Here is a 26,458-nt window from a genome sequence, read left to right as displayed (position 1 = left end):
GAGCATTGAGCCTTTCAGTTTGATTGGCACTGAGCAAGAGAAGTCCAACCTGAACTCAGTGGTCCGGTCCTGTACCACAGCTCTTGATTTAATCGCGAACACCGCAGCAGCCAAATGTAATGAGGCTAATCCAACTTTGTGAGCAGTGAACTATTAAATCCATAGTTCTGTATTCAGGAAATACATAGAGCGGTGGAAACCCCCATAGAATTACATAAAAATCTTGCTATAAATGAATGATCAAAGAGGCCATGATGCAGAATTCTTAATTCATTTTTCTAAGCATTAAAGTACAGAAAAAGTACCGTTCAATGTCTCGTAATTCAACATGTCTAACAATAATTAATCAGACACAGATTCAGGGTTCGTTACTCATATTTTTGGAGTATTTAATACTAAAACATGCCACCTGATATTTGGCTTTGGCTAATTGTAAACATTTGTTTATGAATGAATGAACATAGATAAATTATATTTTATACAACAGTTCTTTCTGGTTCTCGAATCTGATTGGCTGAGAGCCTTTTCCAGTCGTGCGATATTCCACCAGTATCAGGACTAGAGCCGTTTCACTGTTTTAATCACTACTGTCATGGCGGTCGAACAAAAAAAAACCTTTTTTTTCCCAATAGCAATACCACTGCTATTGTGTCACAGAATGCAGTTTTTTAGGCGAGAGTGTATTTATGTGACTCATAGCTCCAGGTCGCAGAGAACAGCGCCATCTCGGCCAGCCCTTCGGAAATTTGCCTCTGGCTCTTACTTTTGGGTTATATCAAGCCGGCAATATTTAATGCTATAATTAATTAATTCAAATTCAAATTCATCGTCTGATTCAAAGCGGGCAGAATGCTAGATCTAACGAGCTGTAACTGACGAAAATAACCGTCAATAATTCCCAGAGAGCGACATAGTGGAATCCGTGTACCAGATATGGGCCAGATCTGGGCCGACACAATGTTGCTGTCAGGAAATTATTATATTATATTATATTATATTATATTATATTATATTATATTATATTATATTATATTATATTATATTATATTATATTATATTATATTATATTATACCATGCAAAGTAGAAAAATAAATCTGCCAATATTTCTGAACATTTGCATTAGTGATGGCAAAAGTCAAAGTGTATTTGGCTGGACTAGAAAGTCTAAATGATCTCAACTGTTGTGCTGCTTTGCATGACATCATTTACCTCAAAGGTTTGAAGGGATGGAAAAATCTATCTCACCCACAGGATTTCAGTGTACCATGACCATTAACGACCATATTTTCAAAACTTCCTTTGGATTTTTAAGAATTTTTGTGTATTTGATGGTAGTGCTGCTTAATAACATTCATAATGTTCTTTATTAAGTAATTAAAAAGTGTAGAAATCTTAACAGTTCACTTTTATTCATTTCACATATGAATGTCCATGAACTGTTAAACATTATATAAAGAGTTTTCATAACCTATTTCCCATTTAATATATGATACTGTAGCTTCTGAAGTGATGCCAGCTTGATATGCAGTACAAGATAACAAAAAGTAAAAGAAAATTGTGAGATAAGAATAAACTGATAACAATGAGTTGGGTGCTAAAAGGAATACCACTTGCAACATTTGTCTCAGTTAGAGAGATATTTGAGGGTGTGAATGTTTGCCGCCTATACCACCCTTTTAGTGGTCACTGACTGTCCACTCATGACACTGGGTACACAATTAAAGCATTTACTGTAATTCACACCACATATTCAAATATTTAACATCTTGGTTTTTTTTTCAAGTTTTGATTTGATAAATTATAGAATTCTGACGTAGCTTAAAACAACAACTACGAACTCATTTGTTTTACGTGAGAGAGAAATATTTATTGTTACTACAGTAAATAGATCTGTTTGTTATTTACAACTTAGCAAGCTGGTTCAGTGTATGAATCACTTTACATCATCTTGGATGATACAGCATATAAGTGGGTATCAAAAAGCACAAATGGCAAGTTGTTCCTCCTCTACAGCTTCCATTCTTCCTCTAAATGTTAAATAATGGATCTGAGATTCAAGGAGGTCTGGTTTCAATTCCCCCGAAAACAGTGGGATTCTGTATGGGACAGTTGTGCTGGAACAGAAAACTTTTAAAACAAAGTCGGAAGTATGATTCCCTTGAACGCCATTGTATGACATGGCAGATTGTTTTCACTGGAATTAAGTGAACAGTTCAAACCCATTATTTAGAAGGGGTGACCAAAAACGTTTTCCAAATTCCAGCAAGTATCTTTTTAGCTGAAATTGCTTAATTCGAAATCCCTGAGTCATATTTGGACTCAAACCAAAAGATTAAAATCTATAAATCTTTCCGCTTCTGTCTGTAGATCATCTCACCTCGGTTTTGCTCACCTTGTACGGCTTGAGTTGAGTAAATTCTTATGGTCCGTTTGGGGACTGACTGATCCAAAAATCTTTACAATAGGCCCCCTGCATGGTGACCACACAGGGCCCGTGTCTTATTCAGCTTAACATGACACAGATGCCTAGACAAGAGAGACTACAGTGTTACAGCTGCAGGAGGACCAATTGTTAAAAAGTGGAAACATTCACACTGATATTTTAGTTCTCTATAATAAGTTCCTAATGTCCTGAAATAAACTTAACATCCTCCAAAAAAAAAAGTTTAAACACTGCAGGTTAAAAAAAGTCCTTTTCAAGAGTTTTTTTTATTGTTGTTGTAAAATCATGGCAATTACAACCATTTCTAATAAACACAATTCAGTTCCTAAATAATGCTCACTTCCAGTGAAGCCTTAATTCTATTCTAACAAAGGCATTTGGAATTATGTGCTTCCAATTTCGTAACAAAAGTTTGGCGAGGCTTGTTTTCTATTGCAGCGGGACAATCACTGAAGGAAGAAAGTCATACAGGTTTGGAACGACATGAGGGTGAGTAAATGATGACAGAGTTTTTAATTGAATGTAATGCTCTTCAATTCCAATTAAATGAAAATGTATTATAGTTTAAGTTTATAGTATGGTAAACGCAATTAGTAGAACTGAATTAGTCATCTTTATTTGTAATTTCATAATTACCTCTATTATTTTCCGAACAATAGCAGAAATGCATCATTTTCCTGTTATTACTGTAAAGCTGCTTTGAAAAAAATCAGTGTTGTATAAAGCATATATAAATTAATGTGACTTGATTTGATTTGGAATATGAAAATGTAGTACTAAATTTATTGATAATTTATGGTAAACTAAAAATGTCCCTTCTATTGAAACAATTTCGTTTAAATATATTTGTAATTTTACAATTGTTTTGATGAACTTTAAATGTAGTACATTCAAATTATATTAACTTTTGACTTTTAAAAAACAGTCCCTGTAAAGGTAAAAAAATTCTAAACACACTATGTTAGAATCAAGTACTTTACATGTACTTTAAAATGTTTGGCAACACATCAAAATAAGTGTACAAGTTAATAGTCATGAAAGTGTACTCTCTTATAAGTTACTCTGAGTTGGCCTTCATCAGTATTTTATGATCTGTACAGTTTCGTAAAATATACTTTTAAGTACACAAGTTCACAATCAATAATTAAGCGCACTTTTTTCACAAGGTACAAGGAACTCAAAGACGCTTTTGTGTTTAAATGGGATCAAATCCCTGTATCCGTGTTCCATGTTAGTGTTCACAGAACCAACTCACCATGTGCTTAACAAGCTAACACATGGGTGTGGTGTCCACAAACTTTTGGCTTTACAGCATATATGGGGGGAGTCAGGCGACTGAGGTTGTCACGTTTAGATGTTTCTTAGGGTTGTGGGAAGTTTGTTTGCTACACTCAAAAACACTAGAAGCATGTAGTCATCATTTACACAGGAGTATGTAAATATGCACAGGCTAATCTAGTTTTCAATAATTTATTATATTAAGTTACTTAATGTTGTTATACAGAATTGCCATTCTATACCATTTTTTTAAGGCGTCATGAAGTGAGAAATCAAATTTTCCTTGATGTTTTGACAAAGAAGGGGTCATATAAAAATATCCTGTAAGTCTCAGAACTCAAAACTATCTTGTTAGCCCAAAAACAGCTAAAACCTAGCTCAGAAAACGACTCGTTTCAGATTGTCGTGTTATTACATCATAGTGCAATGGCCTCTTTCTTTAGCCCCGCCCCCCGATTCAAGTATGCCATGTAATAGTAAATACATTGGCTAAATTTCTCCAGCAACAAAACGATAGTTGCCTCTAAGGAATACAAGTTGTGGGCCATCAATGTGATCCTTGGATTAACTTTATTTTGAATGAAGTTCCAGTCAGATTGTGTCTGAGTAACAGTGTTTTTACCATGATGAGTCACTATTGCTTTGTCTGCTACGGATCGCTATATGACTATTTATACTGTAGCGCCGTAGTCAAACTAAATAGTTGTGATTTACCATTATTTCCTTTGCTTTGACATTTATATTTAATGCGTTGGATCATCAGATATGGAAAGAGAACATGTGGAGAACGTCTCCGTTTACTGACTTTGCGTACAGCTAGCTGATGCGATAACGCCTTTCTTTTAGAAATAATGAACCCTGGGATAGAAATACTGATGCTTGCGCAGCAATGAGACTTCAATATTTCTAGAAGAAAGGTGTTTCTGTGTCGCAGCGTTGAGAGACCATGTCGAAAGGAAAAGCTGCTTCTTCTTTGTATTTAGCATCTAGCCCGGTCGCTATAATGCTAAATAAAAGCTTCAGTGAGTGACATCTTCTGTGTTGTCATCAGTAAAAATACATCACAACAGGTTTTATTTTAAAACAGGGCTCTACAAATGACTTAATTGAAATGGATGAACTATGAATAGCCAGTGACAAATGGTAAATTAATTTATAATTCCTTTTACAAAACACCGCAAGGCGCAAGTCATCCTTTGTCAGTTAATTGTCAGTTAATACTTGTCGTAACTCCAAAAACGTTATTTGCCACAACAAAGACTTATAAAGCAAGCATGCATAAATGTTTCACATTGTTGGCAAATGTTTCAACTATGTAACCAGATATTTGGAAACATCAGAAGTGTAATGGCGGAGGGGATTTTGAAAATTATTTTAATAAGCAAAATCTTTTACCCAATCAAATTTGGCGTAATTCCACGTCTTGAATGCGACACGCCCATTAAAACGCAGCTTATTTATTCTAAACTAGGATGTACAAATCTTGGTGGCATTATAAGTGGACTGTGGACCTCAAAGAACATTATAAAAAATGTATTTCATGACCCCTTTAAATCTTTGCTTCGTTCCTCCATTTTAAAGTCATAATTTGAATACGCAAATTTATACGTGGCGCAAAACTCATGGCTCACTGTGTTGAGCGTATTCACGGTCTAGTCTGAAATAAATGTAAGGAAAACTAGCGTTACAAACAAAAACATCATCAAAAACAGGAATCCTTAGTATCAAGCACTCAGTCCTTTCAGTCAGTCAGTCAGTCAGTGGTGGGCGGGGCTGACGTTGCCTTGGGAACCAGAGAGGTGGAGCAGGTTATAAGTTGTAAGTCCAGGCGGCCGTGTTAGTAATTCCTTCTCGAAGTCTTTGGATCATATTGCGACTTGCTCTGCTTTGCTTCACCACCAGACCCTCCAATTTACCTTCAGCTTCAAATAATACACTTGAACGATGTGCGGTAAGTTCAACTTGTTAACGTACTGTACAGGAAAACGAATGATGCGTATGAATCAAATATCTTCTCATACTGTTAGTTTTCAGGTTGCTATTATCTCTATTAAACTATTAACTTAGTTCCAGTGTGTGAACGTGACGAGTCAAATGCCAGCGTCATCATATGAATGTAAATAGTTGGCTGGTCATCATTCACTGGAGTTGTGACAGTTGAAGTGACAGATCCGGTTTGCAGTGCGACAGCGGTCGTGACTTAAAACCTTGTGAACGACCTACCTAGGTTGCATTTTTGGACATCAAACGCACCCACTATAGCTAAATATGTGGTTACCTGGTATTTCGGTTTGTGAATGACATTCATATGACGCAGAAGAATCCTGTCAACGTGGTATAGCAGCTCAAACTGCGTTTTAAGACATAAACTCGACGTGGCTGATCTCCCAGATGTGTTGAATGAACTTTATCACTATGTCTACTATTGTTAAAAATAACAAGTAAGTTATAGGCATATATATATATATATATATATATATATAGCCTATAGGCAAGTTAGGCAATAAAAGAGAGTAGGATACACTTTCCTTTTTCATGACTGTTTCTTAAAGTACACTGAGGCACTTTGTAACAATGTAAAATTAAGTTTACTTTACTAAAGTACATTTTGATTCATTCGCCTGTTTTAATAATTTTGTTGCTGTGCTGTACAGTTATTTTGGTGTGTTGACGTCATATCTGAATCCTTCACTCTGTTAATGTCATATTTATCATCTTAATGTGAATTTATATGAACTTTTTTCATCGCCATTAGTTTTTTTGCTCCCTCTCTAATCCTTGCTATCTTGTATCTGGCAGGAATCTTCGCCTACCTGAATTACAGAGTGCCACGGACGAGGGGGGATATCATTCAGACCCTCATAAAGGGACTTCTAAGGCTGGAGTACAGGGGTTATGACTCTGCAGGTAAGACTGCCACTCCCACCTCTGTGAAGGCAATGTCAGTGTGTGTGTGTGTGTGTGTGTTACGCAGGTAACAGATACGGCACAAGAACTGAACAGTAGCCTTGTTTCTTCTATATTGGCAGCGCAGAGGGCCTGGAGTGTCAGTTCTTTCACCTGAAGCAGTCAGTTGATATTTGTGTGAAGGGGATTATTGCACAGTTTGTTTTGTTTTTTAGCATTCTCAGGCTCTTCTTTCTCATCTTCTGCTCTCATTTTGTTTTTATCAAACTTTAAAATAGAGTCAAAGAGAGTTTGTGATCATAAATTATGTTGTGTATCATTTATCAGATTTCTTGTATATATTTTTCTGGTCAGGTGTTGCTGTAGACGGCCCAGGAAAAGATCACACAGCTAATATCAGCCTCTATAAGAAGACAGGGAAAGTAAAAGCTCTTGATGAAGAAATCTACAGTATGTTAAATTGTCAATCTTATCTTTTATCTTTAAAGTGCTTCCATAATGATTAATTTTCAATATAAACTTCTCTTTTGTATCATCAGAGAACAACTCCATCGATCTTGAGGCAGAACTGGACACACACTTTGGCATTGCACACACTCGCTGGGCCACGCATGGGGAGCCAAGTTCGCTGAACAGCCACCCTCAACGATCCGACAAAAACAACGGTGAGACGTCGAGCGAGATAAGAGACGACGCAAATTAACTGACCTAGTGATGGTCATCTGGTTTATAACCGGTCATTAGTAAACCAGCTGTGTCAGTTTATGTGCTCTTTATCCAGAAAAGGCAGGACTTGGCAGCCGAAACAGGCTTTAAAGCCATTAATGAAAGGTTAGTGAAAGCTGTAATATGGTCAATAATGGTTCAGATGTGAAAGTTCACCTAATAAGGGGTTAGTAACAGACAGCCGGAAGGTTCTCTCTCGCCACACAGTTTGCTTTGGTACTGATTCTGGATCTGCTTTCTCCTCTAATTCATACAGACATGTTTAGGGATGTTCAAAAGTTTTCTTTTTTTTTTATATTTTACCTGATGAGCATTTTATTCAATTTGATTTGAGAATGATCCAATGGGCATGTTAGGTGCCGTAGGCACAAAGCAATGCAGATGATCATTGTCAGAAAGTTGCTTACATTCAATTTGTAACATAGAAGTGGTGTATTCCAAAATATTTTTATGTTATAACTTTTATTTATTTAAACGTATTAAATTCTTTAAAATTATTCTTCAAGATTTAAAGTACTAGTCAAAATTTTGGACACCTGGAGCCAGATTCACTAATTATTCCTAAGAATAAAAAAACTGCCAATTTCTTCTTATTGTCTTACTTAAGAATAAAGTTAAGAATGTTTTGAGTTCCCAAAAACTTTTATTAAGAATGTAGAGGATTAGTTCACCCCAAAAAATAAAAATGTAAGATAACCTTTAACTTATCTTGAATCCCCAAAGGTAAGATGTTCAATTAATTTATTGAATTTCAAAATTGAGCGCTACTGAAATAACACTAGTTACATATAATACAAATTACAACCAGGAATGTGGACAGGTACTCTGAAGTGACGCAGATCGAGGCAGCCCACACAGATAAAGGAAGCATTCATCTTAATCATCTTAATTCATCGTAATCTTTAAAAAAAGCTTTTTTATCTTGGCGCATTAAAAACACAATGCTGAGTGATTAACTGCCGGTCGCAACATAAATAGTCTGCATATAATCTACACTACAGACAGTGGAAAAAGACTGGCTTTGTTTGGGGTGTTTTTCATTCAATATCTGCCTTTCAATCAAGTAACAAGGAAACCTAACAAGAAAAAAAAAATGTTTCTTAAGAAATTTAAGTATTTGAGAACTGTTCAAGAATTGCACTTAGTAATAACATTCTTAGAGTTTATCTTCTTAACTTCTTTCTTAAGAATATTTTCATGAATCCGGCACATTTATTAATATGTGTTAAAGAAAGTCGTCAAATCTCTCTCTCTCTCTCTCTCTCAGATCAAAACTATTTTATTTTATACCAACTAAACCAACTTCATTAGGTGCGTTCTGGGATACTTTTCCAATATTATTAAATGAGTTCACAACGCTAAGCACATCCAACTCTAAGTAAAGAAAAAAAATAGTAAATCAATTACTATTTTTAATTCATCAATTCAAAAAAAGTAAACTATAAACTGGTAAACGATTACACTGTTGTGTAGCATTAAAGTATACCCCTGTAGGTCTTTAAGATCATGAGAAATATGAGGGCGTATCTGAACTTTTGAGTAGTATTGTGTCTTCAACAAGGACAAATTGTAATGAACAATAATACCTACCCACAGTATATAAAAATACTACACCACACACATCAACAGTTTGTCAAACAGCCATTCTTCAAGTATATATCACATTGAAATGAAAGGCTTGCATGCTTACATTCTTGACTGACTTGACTTGATAAATGACATTGTATCAGCTATGTTGGGTCTGACTGAAGGCATGTTTTGTAGGTGAGGATGTCATTAAGCAAAATGCTGCTGTGACATTAGCACATTTACAAAAATACATAACTTCCTTTATCTCAGATGCCTTTCTAATTTTGCCATTTATGTCGATTTATTTGGAGGGCCTTCCAGCAAGAGTTTTGCTCAAATTACATTATAGTACAATTAAACACACATGAACCAGCTAATCAAGCTTTTCAGGACTATCATGTTGGAAGGTTGCACTCGAGGAACAGGATTGGACACCCCTGTATTATTTGTGTCCTCATGGATTTTAACAAATGTAATTAAAATGATTTTGCAGTGTATTTATTCATCCTTTTCTTTACGTGTCTCTCCAGAGTTTGTTGTCATCCACAACGGCATCATCACAAATTACAAGGAGCTGAAAAAGTACCTGGTGAGCAGCATTTTTAAAAACCTCTTTAGTCTTTACTGGAGCCAGTGTTGTACCATCCATTCAATAAAAAAAAAGCAGGAGGGGGATCATCTTGAATGTAAAAAGGACGCTCTACATACCAGACGAGATCCACAATAGAACCAGTTTGCCGAAACAATGCCAAAAAATAGTAACCCACACAGCCTACTTGAAATCAGTCGTTTCAGAGAAAAAGGAAGCTAATACATTTTAATGAATAATTCTGAACCATTCTTTTTCCTGTTGAAATAACATGCACAGAAGAAACGTTCAAATTAGGACCAGAAAAATGTTTTTATTTCATAAAGATTTTAATTGTCAATATTGTTCCGCTCACACAGAAGTCACTCTCAAACCAAGCAGCTCCTTTGGTCAACGCAGCGAATACGTGTGTTGCAAAATATGCGTGGGGAAAATTGTTCGATCTCAAGCGAAATCGGAGTGGCTGGATTTCGCAAACGAAAAAAAATGTGCATAACTGTGATAAATGTGAAAAATGTTGATAAAGAGAAAATGTCGCAGGGCTGGTCTTCTTATTAACCTAATAATCATTTTTAGGTGTGTACCATGGAATTGCTCATGACATATCACAAATAGTGTCTTTATCATTTTAGTGGTACACATCAGATCACGTCATTCATTGTCTAGTAGTTAGTTGCACGGTTTCCCACAAAACAACATTCAAAAGCAACGAGGAAGCGTTCAAAAGCATTACAAGTTTAGTATTTCACTCTCTCTCTCTTTCTCACTTTCATTTATCCTTGATTCCTTCTATCTGTCCCTTTTCCACAAAAGAAAAACATGTTTTGTTTTGCCGCTGCTTGTGTCTGTAACCATGGCTTTTCCATCCCAACCCATTGATAGGTTTCCAAAGGCTATGAGTTTGAGTCGGACACAGACACAGAGGTCATCCCTAAGTTGATCAAGTATCTCTATGACAACCGCGAGAACGATTATGTGTCCTTCTCCACCCTTGTGGAGCGCGTCATTCAACAGCTGGTAAGCATCATGAGTGTGTACATGTGTTACGTGTGTGTGTGTGTGTGTGTGTTAGGGATGAGGGGGTGGTCTTACTCATGCCTCTGGGAACCCCTTGCTCAGATTGTGAAAGTGAAAAGCCAGTTCTTGCTCATTTTCAGCTCTCTTAAAAGCAAGGAAAAGAAGTTCAGAAGTTCTGCTCTGTTTGAGGGGTAGTTACATGATTTTTAACCACCATATTATTTGTAGTTAAATTCGCACTGATAAATCAAGTAAGGCATGAATAAGAACTGGATAACTGTATTTTAATTTGTGTGGGGTTTTTTTGTAGCCATCTTTATCTTCAACAAATTGATCACGCAGTCAAAGTTTGGTCTTCTTCACTGTCAGTTATATAACCAATGGTAATATTTATCAGCACATAATCAAACAACTCTTCCTCGTTTCTACGTGCCTGATGATATTACCTCGATTTTCAAATGTGGACACCTGGACCTTGTTTTATGAGTCATTGTCAGTACCTTTGGACGACTCTCATAACCATAATATTCTCTGCTGGGAAGTTCAGCTCTATCCAAACATTGTTCCGTGACGTCGTATGAGCGAGGGAGGTGCCCTTTGAGATATTTTCGAAAGGAATCTAGTCTTTATCATTGGTTTATAAAACAACCCACTCTTCCTATCAGTATGACATTCCCCGCTTTTACCATCTCTATTGTACCCTGCCTGTTTTATGGCATCTTCTGTAAATTACTTACACTAAATTTTGATTACTCTCTGTCTAAACAGCTTTGGCAGCCGTTTTAGCGATGGAAGGCTGAGAGATAAAATAATGATAGCATTGAGGTGTTGTTTAAATGAGGAATAATTTACGACAGGCGGTTGAATTATTAGAAAATGTATGCACTTACCTGAGTGAGTCTGGTGCAAAAAATATAACTGAAATAATCTGGCGAGTTGATATGGCACTGTAATGCGTCTGTATCTACTTTAGCAGTGTGTTTCCCTGAACAAAAAAATGCCCACCTTAAAACGTTCATCAACCAATCAGATTCAAGCATTGAACTGCCACGTAGTATAAATATAATTATCATTATTGTAATTCAAAGTAATTATATAAGATTTAAATGATTGCTTAATATATATACACTGCCTACTGTATATTTTTACTGCCGTTATTCTGATTTTAAATTTAAAAAATAAATTTAGTGAGCATTTTTTGTTTTTACATTCAAACATTAAAGGGTTAGTTCACCCAAAAATGAAAATTCTGTCAGTATTTACTCACCCTCATGTTGTTCCAACCTTCGTTCATCTTCGGAACACAAATTAAGATATTATTTTTGATGAAATCTGAGAGCTGGATCACTCCTCTATACTAGTCCATAGGCTTCTTGAGGGATTGAAACTTGCTGAAATGAATAGATGAAATAAAGTCGTTATTTATGTTTGTTTTTGCACACAAAAAGTATTCTCGTCGCTTGATAAACTTAAAATTGAGCCACTGTAGACACTTGGACTGTTTTAACGGTGTCTTTAATAACTTTTCGAGGCCAGCAAATTTCAATCCCAGCTCTCAGATTTCATCAAAAATAACTTAATTCGTGTTCCGAAGATGAACGAAGGTTGGAACAACATGAGGGTGAGTAAATACTGACAGAATTTTCATTTTTGGGTGAACTATCCCTTTAAAAAAATTTAACTGACTTCAAACTGTTGAATGGTTGTATAGATATTCTCTGTGTGTAGGTAGGTAAGTAGGTAGATAGATGGATAGATAGATAGATAGATAGATAGATAGATAGATGGATGGATGGATGGATGGATGGATGGATGGATGGATGGATGGATGGATGGATGGATGGATGGATGGATGGATGGATGGATGGATGGATGGATGGATGGATGGATGGATGGATGGATGGATGGATGGATGGATGGATGGATGGATGGATGGATGGATGGATGGATGGATGGATGGATGGATGGATGGATGGATGGATGGATGGATGGATGGATGGATGGATGGATGGATAGATAGATAGATAGATAGATAGATAGATAGATAGATAGATAGGCTGTATGTGTTGAAGGATGTAGTTGTAAAATGTCTACAAAGTGAGTTGTGTACCTGTGTTATATGTGTGTGTACTGGAGTGTGTGTGCTTTCCCTTGAGTCAGGAGGGGCTCATTGAGGAAGCAGGGGCAAAAATAAGCTCCCTCAGCACACAGAGAGGGCCCCTATTCCCCTTAGTTCAACCCTCACTGAGGGGCTCTGTTCCTCCCAGCTCCACCTCACCGGGCCTCCGCTTCAGGCTTGATCCTCAGCTGGGCTGCAGAGGTGGGCTGGCGAAGAAACGCGAGACCCTACATTTGCCTGTTCAACAAAATGACGATGTTTCTATTTAGATCTGTATCATAGCTATTCCTCTGCCTCGCCAATGAACATGTGTCTTATTCACTGTTTTTTTTCTCTATCTTCCCTCAGGAAGGGGCATTCGCTCTGGTTTTCAAAAGCATTCATTTCCCAGGAGAGGCTGTTGCCACCAGGTCAGCAAGAGCTATGGTTTCTCTGAACTGTAACACACTCAGGTTTCCTCATTCCTTTCTTGCTCTTTCCATCTTCTGAGATGAACTCCTTCCCATTATTTTCCTTCGTGCCAGTGAACAGGAGCCAGAAGGTTACAATGTGCTGTCGCCAGAAAAGATTTACGATGTTCACTTGCGCATTTAAAGACAAGGAACTAAGGTCCTTAAAAAGCTGTGCCTGTCCAGGAATCAGGGATATAGAAGCGATGTTTATTAAGGGTTATTTCACCATGCTTGGTTTGGTAGTCTGACCCTGTATATATAATTGGGAGTTGACTAAGGCTAAGACCAAAGTTAATTATTCCCATCTGCCCACCGCTGATTGTGACGAATGTGTTGTTGGTTTTGGTCAATTCTGTCCTGCTGTGAAAGGAACATTTTATGACAGGCCATGTTGCAAGACCCATCAGAGCGGGTTTCTGCATAGACACTGAAATTATGTTGTTGTTTTTGCACCATCTACAAGTAAGAGACTTTTTGGAAAGGTTATTCAAGGAACCTTTTTAGGGGGGATGTTGCTTGGAAGATTTGTGAGTGGTGTTTCTTCAGACTCTTTGATGCCAAGGACCCCACTGACTTGTATTGTGTGGACTAAACAAAAACCCATGTTTTTAACTTTGATAGTCCTAAAAAAAAATTGTAAAGTTCTGGAAGTATTTTTTTTTGTTTAGTTTTTTCCATATAGTCAGGGAGCCAAAGTCTCAAAAGCTCTATAAAATGGGTTGAACCTGACATGGTCTGCCATACTTTTTATTTGTGTTTTTTCTGTTAACTTTGACCCTAAGAACAAATAATTGGAGGGTCTGCTCTGCCGGAAATATCGCGAAAAAAAATTGTGGCCATTTTAGTGTACGCACCCTTTATTTTTTATTAGAAAAATGTGAAAAATTATTTTTTTCATCAAATCCTTAGTGGGTTGGGTAGGTTCTCAATAAATGCATTCCAGATACACAGAACACATGTGCGGACAACATACACTGAAAAAAATAATTCTTAAAACACATTTCTACATGATTTTGCATCAATTTAATGCAAAAAAAAAAAACAGGCATTTTTTCACTTTTTTTCCACTATTTTCAGCTTTACTTCATTGGCAATCAACTATTGGCTCCCTGACTAATAGGTATTTCAAAATAGACTTTGTTAAAGAGTTATAAGCCATCCAACAAGTTAAGCAGCTAAAAGGTGAATCACAACACTACAACAGGGTGTCCGCAGGGTTTTAAAAAGTATTAAAAAGTGATAAATCAAAACTGTCAAATTTAAGGCCATTAAAAGTGTTAAATGTAGTCTGAGAGGTATTATTTTTTAAGAGACTATCAGGTATCCTATTTTGTGTTTGCGTTAGTCCGTATAAATATGGGCTTTAGCTTATCTGGGCACAATCAAAGATCTTTCATCTCTGTCTATGTTTGATGCTGACGTCATATTCAGTGGCTGGACGATATATAGAGGCTATATAACCCTGATATAAGTGATCACTCGGATTTAGACCTACCTATATTGTATTTATATAAAGCGTTCACATGCAAATTTGCTTTAGCCTATGTAGATCTATATATTGCTTTTATGTTCCTTTTATTGAAATCAGGCAAACATAAATGTCAGGCGACACGATTGCTGGCTGCATGTCAATATCCATGGATCACTGGATCTTTAGGAGTCCAACTACATTGAGTCCAACATTTAGTTTAAATTGATCAAATTGTTAGTTTTAGTCGCATTTTCGTTTCATATTTTCCCCTATTAAATCCAGTCACGCAGCAGATCTTTTGCCCCTCAGTCAGGTTGAGGGGGGTTGTACCGGCGGGAAAGTGATGTCAATGCATTCCCTCTATTGTTTGGTGTGTAAAAAAACATCAATGTCAACTGGATGGGAGCTAATGCACTTCGGTCGCAAATGCAATCCACTAAACATAAAAATGGAATGCGTGCTCTAAATCTATTCATTTTGTATGTTATAAATGTCAAAATCTGTGTAATAGAAAGGTCGCTGGTTAACACTTGCAATTCAGTGTCGTGATGGTTTTAAAAAAAATTCTAAAGGTAGTAAAAAAGGTATTAAAAAGTAGTAAATTTAACTTAAGGATTACTGTACCCTGTACAAACTTTGATTTAAATATATGGATTTTATACGTCTATATTAAGGGAAAGAACCACAATCCCATGAAGCAAATGTGAACTGCATAATCGAATTAAAAACGATGGTGAAATATAAAGTTATTCATTTACAAATGTTGAAATGTATAAAAACAATATGTTTTAAAGGAGCCGTATGCAAGATTGTGGCCAAAACTGGTACTGCAATCACTTTCAAATTACTGAAGACCAGCGTATCCCCCCCTTCACCTTTCTGTACAGCATCATGGGTAATGTAGTTTTTCACCAGTTATCATACTGTTAAACACAATTATTTAAAAACAATAAGTTGAAATAATGCAGGCTGACAGCAAATTTCAATTCGTAGTGGTAAATTTCGCAAGCACCACTCACATTCAGTGTATATTGGTAGCAAAAAATAATAATTTTCATTAATTTAAATAAAACTGAAATAAAATGAAATATGAATATCAGATGAAACCTTAAATAAAAATGAAGTAAAATAATCGTTAGTACTAAAATTACTAAAACTGAAATGAAAAATCAATTAAAGCTAAATGGAAATATTAACTCTTTCCCCACCATTGATGGAATTTTCCATCGTTTTGTGTTTTCATCGTTAAATGGTTGGGTGCGCTTTTGATGTGTGATCAAAACACATGCGAAGATGAAGCAGAAACAAGCGATAGCATATGTAAGCAGAAGCATACGTAAAATAATGCGATTATTGAGCTATAGGACTGTGAAGCTTTGAGGATGTTGATGGACGTGATCTACTCCATCTATGTTTTTATCATCGCTTGAATCCGATCTGGATGTAATCTTTGAAAAAAAAAAAAAACGTGATTTTCTTACCGACATTCAAGTGTTGATAAAATAGCATGCATTAAGCTAGAATAAAACTTTTTTTGTTTGTTAGTTTAAATGAGAGGCTCTGTTCTTTCTTTTGATATATTGCATGTTCAGATCTTCATACAACAAAATATTTTGGGGGTCATGACTTATTTGTGAAAATGATCAAAAACGCTGGCAGGGAAAGAGTAAAAAAAAACCTGACAAAATGATTTTTTTAAATGAATACTCAAAATAATAGCTAATTTTAATAAATGCTTTATAGTGAGCAAATAATAAAACTACAAATATGTAATGAGTCTTAAATTCTAATGCAAGTTTATTGTTCTGTCCGTCCCAAAGAATCCATTCCAACGGATTAGCATTAGCACATAACTACTTCCTGTCTCACCTTCATTTGATTATCATTTGACTACACGTGTCACCAAAACTAAGTCATCTCAAAAGTCCGCTGCTGAGTTTCAGCATTTTGTTGTTCATGGTTCATTCAGGAAACTTCCATCCGGTGTGAAGTTAGAATCCAAAATAAACTTCATGGGATAGTGAGCATTTGGCTTGCAATACACACTGAAATGCATCTGCCCAACCAGTTCAAACAAAGCAAGCACTGAAAAGCTGCTCCAGCGTGGACCCTTTTGGCACGTCAGCATAAGAGACTGTGTGCTGCGCCAAGCAAGATAGGTCGTGCATGTAAAGGACAGGTCTGAAATATTTCCTCAAACAGTGGTGAGGGAGGTGGCCCTAAACAAGGATATGATGAAATAGGGAGAGAGTGAACACAGGGATCTTGTTTACAGCAGGGCTACACTAACACCGTCCATTGACTGTACATTGAAACTAGGGCAAAGTCCTGCAGGTGTGCTGTTGTGCCATAGAAACGCAAGAATCTTTTTTTAACGTGAGGGGAAAAGGAGATTAAATGTCTTTGCCCTTTCTTACACACACAAAGTATGCTTTCCATAAGCAGTCGATAGCTAATTCATCGATCTCTCCCATCTTGTTTCAAACAGGAGGGGCAGCCCGCTGCTTATTGGCGTGCGCAGTCAATTTGAGCTTTCTACCAAGGAGATCCCTGTCCAGTACAACTCTGGTAAGTCTAGCCCACATAATCCTTTTGTTCTCGTCTGCTCAAACCAGTTCTACTCATAAAAATACATTTGTGAACACCAAGACGCCACACCCATACTTCTTTTATGTGCTTGTTAAACATTTCATTCCAAAACTAATTCCAACAGTAGTCAATTGGTCCTCCCTAATATCTACACACTCCTGTAAGACGGCTTTGTACTGTATGTTGGAATGTGAACTACTCTTCAAATGTTTGAGGAATATACGTTTTTATTTATTTTATTTTTTTAAGTAAGTAATACATTCGGCAAAAGTGGATAAAAACAATCAAAATTGACAGTAAAAACATTCATACTGTTACAAAATAGTATATCAAATAGGGGTGTGTAACGGTACACAAAAATCACGTTTCGGTACGTACCTCGGTTTTAAAGTCACGGTTCGGTACGTTTTCGATACAGCAAAAAGAAAGAAATGCCAGAGAAATTTCTTGAAACTTTCAGGTTTTTGAATGGGGGGTCATCTTTGAAGGATGAACAAATAATGTTTTGGTCATTACATTAAAAATAACATTTCAATTTATATTTATTTATTTATTATTTGAGTTTTGAAGTGCTGGAAAAAGATGTGTGAAGTACTTGAAAGCATTTCACTATCCAGCCAAACTGGTTCTAGTTAGTGTTACTATATTAAATCCATGGTGAATGTTGCTGGTCTGTGGATGTAAAGTATTACTAGTTCATTCACGGCACAATGTTTCTCTTGGTTTTCACGTCAGCACTGTTTAATCTAATAGGGATCTTGCAGCAATGTTATTACCTCAGTGGCGAATTCAAATGTTTTCTTTACTGGATCTCTTAGCGCTGTGTAGTAACAGTGTCGTTGTTCGAGATCGGCTCGCGCCGCACAGAATCAGATGTTGCTGGTCCGAACTGATAAACGATCCATAAATTTGTTTGAACTGAAATTGAGGAGACTAACTGAACTAAACTGAAGGGGGTCTCACATACTTTTGGCCACAAAGTTTTGCCACAAAACGTGCTTTAGAAAAAGACAAAAGGCAGCATTGGTGTCATTTTGTCCTCTAGCACATTTTGGGGCAAGTTATTGGAAATGCATGTGGCATCCTGCCCAAGCATGGTTTCGAAATATGGTATTTTATCATGACAGTCGTTATCATCTATTTTCGAAAACTGCAATGCTCCGATATGATCTTTTTATGAGAGCATGTGATTTGATTGTGTAGAGGAAGTATAAAACAAACTGTTGTATAGTGAATATTTGAGTGGGTTTAAAACATAAAAAAATCATCTATTTTTCTATTTCATTTTTAAGATATTTTAAATTAATATTTGAACTGTATTCTAACACAAATGGTCAATTATATTAAATCACCTGACTCGGTTTATATTTTTTTTAGATGTTAATAAGTGTGTTTTGTTATTTCCTTTTTCCTTAAGGTGATTCCAGGAGAGATGAACAGGAGAAAAACTTACTGAACCAAGTGGGCAGCACCAATGCCTTGCACTCAGTCCATGACAGATTGGCGGTGGAGTTTTACTTTGCCTCTGATGCAAGGTAAGATGCACACACATATTACACTGTTGAATCTAGAGCCTTAACATAATATTGACATTACGAAGCCTACAGACTGCAGACGTCTTTGTTAAACGGGTCATGCCAGTTGCATCAGTTCAGCATTGCACCCTGCTGACCAAAAAACCTCATTACAAATGTGATTTTGGTAGTTAAAGTAAAGTAAAGGTTGATTTTCTTTTATTTTTCTCTGTCAGTGCCATCATTGAGCACACCAACAAGGTGGTTTATCTGGAAGACGATGACGTCGCGATGGTGGTGGAGGGGAAGTTGTCTGTGCACCGTGTTAAGCGTAAAGCTGGGGAAGACCACGTCCGTCTCATTCAGACCCTACAGGTGGAGCTCCAGCAGATCATGAAAGGTCCCAGATCACACTAACACTATCGAAACAATGGTTAAAACACCCTACCACTGAATAGTTCAAAAAATGAACTTATAAGCACCAGTTTTGGCCACAGTCTTGCATACGGCTCCTTTAACTAGTATCTAAATCTAATACATTTTTGCATTTGGCATTCGTTTTCATCCAAAGTGACTTATGTTTCTTCAGTCCTTGCATTACCCTCTAATCGAACCCACTACTTTGCTGTTGCTGGCGCCATGCTCTACATTTCAGAACATTTTTGGCAGATTGTTTTTTGTTCATCTAAAAATGAATTTTGGTCACTATGTAACAAATAACATAGCAAAGGATAATGGGCATTATTTCTTTAGATCTTTGTCTGCAAGGCCTTTAGTTTGATAACAATGACTTGAATGTCACGCCACACTTTGGTTTTGGTTTTGAGCTAACTCCGTTTCATATTTTTAGGTAACTTCGAGGCTTTCATGCAGAAGGAGATCTTTGAGCAGCCTGAATCTGTCTTTAACACCATGAGAGGCAGAATCTGCTTTGACAGCAACATAGGTACGACATGACCTTCCACTTTGCCAGAATATCCATGTCAAATTAAATTAGGCTACTTCTTGTTGCACATCCCTGAAAGTGCTGCCTGATTTGATATCGTAGAATTACAGCTAATCTCAAAGGTGAAATGTGTCATTTTTGCACCATTAACAAATGGATACTATTCCATCAAATGGACGACATTGATTTAATGGTTACACATTTCCTGGAAATCAGCCTACAAATGGGAAATGATATATTTCATCTTTAACTAATAGTTATTTAATAAATAATGCAGCCAGGTGTGTTTGGTTGCAAAGAATCTTATAACCAGAGAATTTGAGCCTGATTTGCTTTGTGTTTTGGATCAGTTAGCATGTCTATTTTTTGTGCACAGTTCTTCTTGGTGGACTGTCCGATCATCTAAAGGAGATCAAGAGATGCAGACGCTTGATCATTATTGGCTGTGGAACCAGTTACCATGCGGGAGTAGCAGTGAGTTTTTGTATTTGTATTTAATGAACACTCAAATTTTTTTTAATTCTTTTATAAATTCAGTTTCTGTCAAAATGCTGCAAAATGATTATTTTTATGGCTGGGCAACGATTAATCGCGATTAATCGCATCCAAAATAAAAGTTTGTGTTTACATAATATATGTGTGTGTACTGTGTATAATTATTTTGTATATAAAAATTCACACACATGCATGTATATATTTAAGAAAAAAATATTATTAATATATAGAATATTAATATTTTATATAAATTATGTATAAATAATATACAGTATGCAAATATTTATTAAATATAAACATCCATGTGTGTATTTATATATACAAAATAATTACTACACACACATATATTATGGAAACACAAACTTTTATTTTGGAATCGTTGCCCAGCCCTAGTTTCAATCAATTGACAGCCATAAAACTTTGCAATAATCTGTTTTCTCTTGAGGGAATGTATGTGCGCTGAACGATGTTACCACCAGAAATAAATTGTACTGTACATTGATCGTTAAACTATATATTTGACTGCTGTCTGATTTCAAATTGAAGGACTTCTTTAAGAGCTTTATGTCAATGACCAGCTTGGCTGTCCAGTTTTTCTTACATGAGCACATGATCACATCACAGCATTATCTCTGATTTTCTCTGCAGACACGTCAGATCCTTGAAGAGCTGACTGAACTTCCTGTTATGGTCGAGTTGGCCAGCGATTTCTTAGACCGCATCACGCCAGTTTTCAGAGACGATGTCTGTTTTTTCATCAGCCAGTCGGGTAAAGTGCAGCTCTTTACCGTCAATCTCATGATTTATATTCCAGAAAGGGTTGATAGTAATTACCTTTGAACTGATATGGCACTGAATTACACAACAGTAAGTGCATGAGGTGATATAATCTCCAGAAACCCAGATGCCCACAGCACAGAAAAAACAAAGATATCTCAGTTGTTTCTACCGGATGCTAATGAGATTAAATGGAAAGACTCCTTTTCTCTCAAGAAAAAAGAGACCATGAATTTCATAAGAGGTCTCATGATGTCTCAAACTTTTGTCAGGATTTCAGAGTCTGTGATCAAAAGTCAGATATTTTAATATGAGTGCAAACATTTCTGAGAGCTCGAGTCGATTCTCTTCTAAAAGAGCACTTTTGGTGCAGAAAAATATTTTTCCAGCTGTGGCACATTACTAAAACTCATTGAGTGTATTGAGCAAAGTAAAATACTATCAATGTTACTGTTATGTATTATATTATACTATAATACTGTTAATGCTGTAGGTTTCATGTTAATGATATGATGTGATTTTGGTTAGGTGAAACAGCGGACACTCTGATGGCGCTACGCTACTGTAAGAAGCGCGGGGCACTGACTGTGGGCGTCACCAACACCGTGGGCAGCTCCATCTGCAGAGAGACCGACTGTGGAGTTCACATCAATGCTGGCCCTGAGGTCGGAGTCGCCAGCACTAAGGTATCTTAGACTGATAATAAATAAACATTCATTTCATTTTCAGAGTCAGAATTTGACGTAAACAGAATGAGAACATGGATCCATCATGCCTTGTTACCACTGTGCAGGCTGGTGGTGGTGGTGTAATGGTGTTCAGGATGTTTTATTGGCACTCTTTAGGCCCCTTAGTGCCAATTGGGCATCGTTTAAATGCCACGGCCTACCCGAGCATTGTTTCTGACCATGTCCATCCCTTTATGGCCACCATGTACCCATCCTCTAATGGCTACATCCAGCAGGATAATGCACCATGTCACAAAGCTTGAATCATGGAATCATTTCAAATTGGTTTCTTGAACATGACAATGAGTTCACTGAACTAAAATGGCCCCCACAGTCACCAGATCTCAACCCAATAGAGCATCTTTGGGATGTGGTGGAACGGGAGCTTGATGTGCATCCCACAAATCATCATCAACTGCAAGATGCTATCCTATCAATATGGGCCAACATTTCTAAAGAATGATTTCACGTAGAATTAAGGCAGTTCTGAAGGAGAAAGGGGGTCAAACACAGTATTAGTACGGAGTTCCTAATAATCCTTTAGGTGAGTGTAGTCCAAAGTTTAGGGTTGGTAAGATTCTCATACTCACCAAGGCTGCATTTATTTGATCAATTAAAAAAAAAAAAGGCTGCATTTATTTGATAAAAAAAAAAAACTGTAATATTGTGAGCTATTATTACAATTTAAAATGTGTTTCCTATTTTAATATATTTTTTAATTAATTCTAAGTGTTAATTCTGATATTCTGATTTGCTGCTCAAGAATCATTTGTTATTATTATCATATATATTATCTTTTTTTTAAGAATAGAAAGTTCAAAAGAACAGCATTTATTTGAAATATAAATCCTTTGTACCAATTTTAAAATCTTAAAAGCAGACTTTCTGAATAAATGTAATATATTAATTTCTTTCAAAACAATTGTACTTAGCCCACATTTTTGAACGCTGGTTCAATATTGTTGTTTTTGTCTCCCCTGTCCATTGTGTGTTTTTGTTGAATCGAGTTTGTGTTTTAATCATCTTCAGGCTTACACCAGTCAGTTTGTGTCTCTGGTCATGTTTGGTCTGATGATGAGTGAAGACAGGCTGTCAATGCAGCCGAGAAGACTGGAGATCATCAATGGCCTCAAAAAATTACCAGGTGTGTGTGTGTTCATGTTTTTCTATCCTGGTGTGGACTTCTGTGATGGGTGGAGTTAGTGTAAGGAGATAGATTATGCCGTTTGTACAGTATAAAAACCATTATGTTAATGTGTGTGTATGAAATATTTGTCGTAATATTTGCCGGTATATTGCAGTAGTTCATTAGTGCTTTGAGATAATATTAACTTTGACATTGTCTTCCATTTAGAGTTGATCAAGGAAGTTCTTGCTCTTGATAACATCATCAAAAGCCTTGCAGATGAGCTCACCCATCAGAGGTCTCTTTTGGTCATGGGTCGAGGTTATAACTATGCCACCTGCCTAGAGGGGGCGCTGGTGAGGACCATGCAATATATAGACAGAGAAAAGGATTATAACCAAGCATATAATCAGAAGAGTGGTGAAGTAAAGCACACTTTTTTTGGTCTTTGTTCACTGTAGAAAATTAAAGAGATCACGTACATGCACTCAGAGGGCATTATGGCTGGAGAATTGAAGCACGGACCTTTGGCGTTGATCGACAAGCATATGCCAGTCATCATGATCATCATGAAAGATGCCTGCTACCAAAAGTGCCACAATGCCTTGCAGCAAGTCACGGCTAGACAGGTAACAATCACCAGACTCTGGATAATGTGAAATCATAGAGATAATGTGATTAAACAGTTCATCAGTAATATATGCTACTGTTTAAAAGTTTGGGGGCGATAGGATTTTTCTTTTCTTTTTTTTTAAGATGTGTCTTATTCTCACCAAGTCTGCATTTATTTGATCAAAAATACAATAAAAACAGTAATTAAAATAACCTTTTTCAATTGGAATATATTTTCAAATATTTATTTATTCCTTTGATGGCAAAGCTGAATTTACATATTCATTACTCCAGTCTTCGGTGTCACATGATCCTTCAGAAATCATTTTAATGTTCTGATTTGGTGCATATTATTATCAATGTTCTGAGCAGTTCATATTTTTAATATTCTGCTTAATATTTTTGTAGAAAACATTTTTTTCAACATCATTTGATAAACAACAGCTTTTATTTGCATACTTTTGATTAAATCCTTGTTGAATAAAAATATGAATTAAAAGAAAATCTCACTGACCCCAAAATTTTAAACGGTAGTGTACATCTACAGTTTCTGAAATATCACCAGTCATCCGACACTTGACTAATATCTTGTGAATATCTTTAGGGCCGCCCCATCCTCATATGCTGCCAGGACGACCCAGAGATCAGTAAAATGGCATATAAGACGATTGAACTTCCTCAAACGGTGGACTGTCTGCAGGGCATCCTCAGTGTCATTCCACTGCAGCTCATGTCTTTCCATCTGGCAGTTCTCAGAGGATATGATGTACGTTTACATAATTCATTTATTAAATGTTTTATCATTTTAACAACGTCTCCATTTTGGAAAGAGTATCTTGCTTACTGGTTATCTCGGTTCTTAGTCGCTTTTGATAAAAGAGTATGCTAAATTTCAATGTGATGTGACATGTTACACTCTTAAAGGAGTAGTTCACTTTTAAAAAAAACTTTTACTGATAATTTACTCACCCCCATGTCATCCAAAATGTCCATGTCTTTCTTTCTTCAGTCGAAAAGAAATTAAGGTTTTTGATGTAATGGACTTCGATGGGGTCCAAACGGTTCAAAGTCCAAATGAGAGTTTTAGTGCAGCTTCGAAGGGCTTTAAACGATTTCAGATGATGAATAAGGGTCTTATCAAGCGAAACGATCGGTCTTTTCAAAAATAAATAAAAAAGTTTAGGTTTTATTAGCACAAATGCTCGCCTTGCTCTGTTCTGTGATGCGCGTATGTGACTCTCCTGATCAAAATGAACGAATCTTTTTTTCTGAGTCATTCGTTCATTGAACCAAATGACTCGAAAAAAGATTCTTTCATTTTCATGAAGGAGTTTGAACAGGAGAGTCATGAACGTAAATGCGCAAGTAAAATCTGTATTTTCACGAACAGCTGGAGCTGTCAAAAGGCCACTGGATGACGTGAAACGCACATGCACGTTTTCAAAATATTTGTATTTTTACAAAATGTAATACACATTCATAACGCTATTCTGTGTGTTATATGGCTGTGGCATTAAATTACAACTAATGAATCAATGCTGCTGCGATGGTGTTTCTAATACGGCTGAGGGAGTGATGGCGAATTCTTTCTCTCTTCTGACTGCTATAATCAATCTCACGACATTTTCCCCTCTTTCGGAAAGTCGTGGAAACGCTATGACAGATTTCTTATTTTGTTATTGGAAAAAATGCAAATACAAAATTATAATTGCTGTCATCTCCCTTTCACCACTATAGACATATAGACCCAACTATGACGACTTCTGCTTCTGCTTCCTGTGAATGTAAAAAGGGTCTATACAGAGCTGACATACCTTTTAAATGTAATGATTATATATACTGTATATATATTAGGGCTGTGCAAAAAATAATTGCGATTAATCGCATCCAAAATAAAAGTCTGTGTTTACATAATATATCTGTGTGTGCTGTATATAATTATTTTGTATATATAAATACCTATGCATGCATGTATATATTTAAGAATTATTTGCGCTTAAATTCTGTATACATATATAAATACATAATCTATATTATATAAATATAAATATTTTATATATGAATAACACATTTTCTTAAATATATACATGCATGTGTTTGTATTTATATATACAAAATAATTATATACAGCACACACAAATATATTATGTAAACACAGACTTTTATTTTGGATGCGATTAATCACAATTAATTTTTGCACAGCCCTAATATATATATATATATATATATATAAAATCATTACATTTAAAAGGTATGTTATATATATATATAAATATTTTCTTTTTAGTGTCAATATTATTATTTATTTTTAATAATTTGTCACTTCGCAGTACTATTTACACTTAACCATTGAAGGAAAATGGATAAATAATTTGTGTGTATTTTTATTACATAATATTATTTGTTTGGTTCCCATCAGGTGGACTGCCCAAGGAACCTGGCCAAATCTGTGACAGTGGAGTAGCTCCTGACAGGAAATGTGAACAAATCAAAGGTAGAAGAGGAGAATACTGACCACCGAAGTGCAATTACCATTATGTGTGTTTATGAGTGTTTGCAACTGTGTGAATGTGGAAGTGTGGGTATTTATAAATTATGATCAATTCCCCAAAGGCTACAAGACCTGAATGGATTTGGTGGGGGCTGGGGGGGATATTTTATTCTAGTGAGATAGTGAGACGTAGTAACTTTTGCTACATAAGTGCCTCATAAGTGCAAATGAAGGGAACCCCTAAACTGTGCCTTACACCCTTTTCTCTCAGCTCGAAGCTGAGCCTGAAGGACCACAACTGTCTAATGTTTACCTCTGACCAGGGGCGGTTCTAGGATTTCCTCCTCTGGGGGGTTAAAGCCCTCGGTGAGAATCTGTAGCCTAAATGCTGCATTATATAGTAAGTCAGAAGAAGCTTAAATTGGTAGTCAAAATGTTTTCAATGATGTCATGATACCTGTCTTTTTGCTGTACAGTTCAAATCAGTACACTGTAAATGGTTAGTCAAACAGTAATTAGATATTTATTTGCCCTGCCAAAACATTCACTAGCCCAAATAAATAAATCAAGTAACCGTATAAAACGTGACTTAAGTAAACGTATGATAC

At 36.2% G+C, this 26,458-nt stretch overlaps 1 protein-coding gene across 1 annotated transcript; it reads left to right on the top strand.

Annotated features, from left to right (window-relative positions):
* Positions 1-5,533: 5,533 nt before the first annotated feature.
* On the top strand, positions 5,534-25,971 carry gfpt2 (glutamine-fructose-6-phosphate transaminase 2). The gene is made up of 19 exons (XM_039693857.2): positions 5,534-5,673; positions 6,522-6,629; positions 6,984-7,079; positions 7,169-7,294; positions 9,455-9,513; positions 10,396-10,530; positions 12,998-13,059; positions 17,061-17,140; positions 18,579-18,696; positions 18,912-19,075; positions 19,526-19,621; positions 19,998-20,095; positions 20,765-20,885; positions 21,422-21,579; positions 22,651-22,765; positions 22,976-23,103; positions 23,209-23,376; positions 23,964-24,125; positions 25,779-25,971. Exons 1-19 carry the CDS (start codon positions 5,667-5,669, stop codon positions 25,821-25,823), a joined length of 2,046 nt encoding a protein of 681 aa, XP_039549791.2. The 5' UTR covers positions 5,534-5,666; the 3' UTR covers positions 25,824-25,971.
* Positions 25,972-26,458: the final 487 nt, after the last annotated feature.

Source organism: Pimephales promelas, chromosome 19 (assembly GCF_988280905.1).
Source record: "Pimephales promelas chromosome 19, fPimPro1.hap1.1, whole genome shotgun sequence".
Lineage (NCBI taxonomy): Eukaryota > Metazoa > Chordata > Actinopteri > Cypriniformes > Leuciscidae > Pimephales > Pimephales promelas.
The sequence above is the reverse complement of the archived record's forward strand: the minus strand, read 5'-3'. Positions and strand labels throughout refer to the sequence as shown.